Source organism: Babylonia areolata, chromosome 7 (genome assembly GCF_041734735.1).
Source record: "Babylonia areolata isolate BAREFJ2019XMU chromosome 7, ASM4173473v1, whole genome shotgun sequence".
Taxonomy (NCBI): Eukaryota; Metazoa; Mollusca; class Gastropoda; order Neogastropoda; family Buccinidae; genus Babylonia; species Babylonia areolata.
Window position 1 is genome coordinate 31623449 of NC_134882.1, and position 2500 is coordinate 31625948.

General features: G+C 48.7%; 1 protein-coding gene across 1 annotated transcript in view; it reads left to right on the forward strand.

The window, feature by feature from the left end:
* Positions 1-2500, forward strand: part of LOC143283963 (extracellular matrix protein 3-like) — a 290875-nt gene that overhangs the window by 271920 nt on the left and 16455 nt on the right. The window contains 1 exon segment of the mRNA XM_076590437.1: positions 1603-1810. Coding sequence (XP_076446552.1) covers positions 1603-1810 — 208 coding nt within the window.

A 2500-nucleotide genomic window follows, 5' to 3' on the forward strand; every position in this document is an offset into this window, starting at 1 on the left:
GGACCATCGTTATCTATACAGCTTACAAAATAGAGGCGAGCCGCAGAAAGACAGACAGACAGAGAGACAGACAGACAGAAAAAAAAAAAGAGAGGCATACTAATTTGCGTTTGCATCCTACACGAATGTGGGGTTTTTTCGAACAGTCCTGCTGCAGCTCACACACACACACTCACTCACTCTCTGTTTCTCTCTGTCTCTGCTCCTGTCTATCTGTCTGTCCATCTGTGTGTGTGTGTGTGTGTGTGTGTGTGTGTGTGTGTGTGTGTGTGTGTGTGTGTGTGTGTGTACCTTTCTTCCCTCCTTCCCCCGTCCCCTCAAGCTCAAAGTATAACACTCAACCATAATAATCTGTACGCCCAGTTCAACATTCCCCTTCTGAAGACTCAACCATAATAATCTGTACGCCCAGTTCAACATCCCCCTTCTAAAGACTCAACCATGATGATCTGTACGCCCAGTTCAACATCCGCTTTCTGAAGACTTAACCATAATAATCTGTACGCCCAGTTCAACATCCCCCTTCTGAAGACCATGATAATCTGTACGCCCAGTTCAACATGTCCCTTCTGAAGACCATGATAATCTGTACGCCCAGTTCAACATTCCCCTTCTGAAGACTCAACCATAATAATATGTACGCCCAGTTCAACACCCCCCTTCTGAAGACTTAACCATGATGATCTGTACGCCCAGTTCAACATGCCCCTTCTGAAGACTTAACCATAATAATATGTACGCCCAGTTCAACATCCCCCTTCTGAAGACTTAACCATAATAATATGTACGCCCAATTCAACATCCCCCTTTCTGAAGACTCAACCATAATAATATGTACGCCCAGTTCAACATCCTGCCCCTTCTGAAGACTTATCCATGATAATCTGTACGCCCAGTTCAACACCCACCTTCTGAAGACTTAACCATAATAATATGTACGCCCAGTTCAACATCCCCCTTCTGAAGACTTAACCATAATAATATGTACGCTCAGTTCAACATCCTGCCCCTTCTGAAGACCATGATAATCTGTACGCCCAGTTCAACATCCCCCTTCTGAAGACTTAACCATGATAATCTGTACGCCCAGTTCAACATCCCCCTTCTGAAGACCATGATAATCTGTACGCCCATTTCAACATGCCCCTTCTGAAGACTTAACCATGATAATCTGTACGCCCAGTTCAACATCCCCCTTCTGAAGACTCAACCATGATGATATGTACGTCCAGTTCAACATCCCCCTTCTGAAGACTTAACCATGATAATCTGTACGCCCAGTTCAACATCCCTTTCTGAAGACTCAACCATGATAATCTGTACGCCCATTTCAACATGCCCCTTCTGAAGACTTAACCATGATAATCTGTACGCCCAGTTCAACATCCCCCTTCTGAAGACTCAACCATAATAATCTGTACGCCCAGTTCAACACCCCCTTTCTGAAGACTTAACCATGATAATCTGTACGCCCAGTTCAACATCCCCCTTCTGAAGACTCAACCATAATAATCTGTACGCCCAGTTCAACACCCCCTTTCTGAAGACTTAACCATGATGACCTGTACGCCCAGTTCAACACCCCCCTTCTCACTGTTCCAGCCATGCAACCCCAAACACCCTCAGTTCAAGGACACGGACCCGCTGTGTCGCTCACAAGGCATCAACGACACCATGACCCTGTTCCGTTGGCGGGTGGCGGCCCCTAGCGGCCGAGACGGCGTGACGTCACACATGAGGGACGTGGAGTCGGCCACCTTCTTCGCCAGCACCAAAGGCATCACCCTGGACAGCATCTACTTCAGCGGGGGTGAGTTGGAGTGAGGGGTGGGGGAGGTGGGGGTGGGAGGAAGGGGAAGGGAGAATGAGATGGTGTATGGAGGCAATATTGCACTGGCTCTCAGTGCTGCAGCCTTGGGGGGGCTGGTTGGCCTTTTGGGAACCATCCCCAACGCCGACTGTCCTAAAAACCCTCTTGGCTGAGAGCGTGGGTATTTAACTTGGGCAAGACACTCTCCACTAGCAGTTACCTCCTCTGCTGTTCTGATGGTCATAGTCGAACACGACTATCATAGATATAAACATACACGCGTGCTTACGTTCGCTGGCTTGCGTGTCCTAAACGCGTGCACGAGGACAAACACGCAGACACATTTTGTTTTCAGTGTTGTGCAGGAGTCTTCAGTGCACGTCCAGTTACTTGTCTCCTTTAGACATGACGACGTTCCACTTCTTTACTTTGCACACACACCTGGGGTCATGTGTTTATCCATGCTTCGTCATATGAGACAGTGTCCAGTGTCTACACACACATACACACACGTGCGCACGCACGCACATACACACACACGCACGCACGCACGCACGCACACACACACACACACACACACACACACACACACACACACACACACACATGCACACACACACGCACGCACGCACACACACACGCACGCACGCACGCACGCACACACACACACACACACACACACACACACAC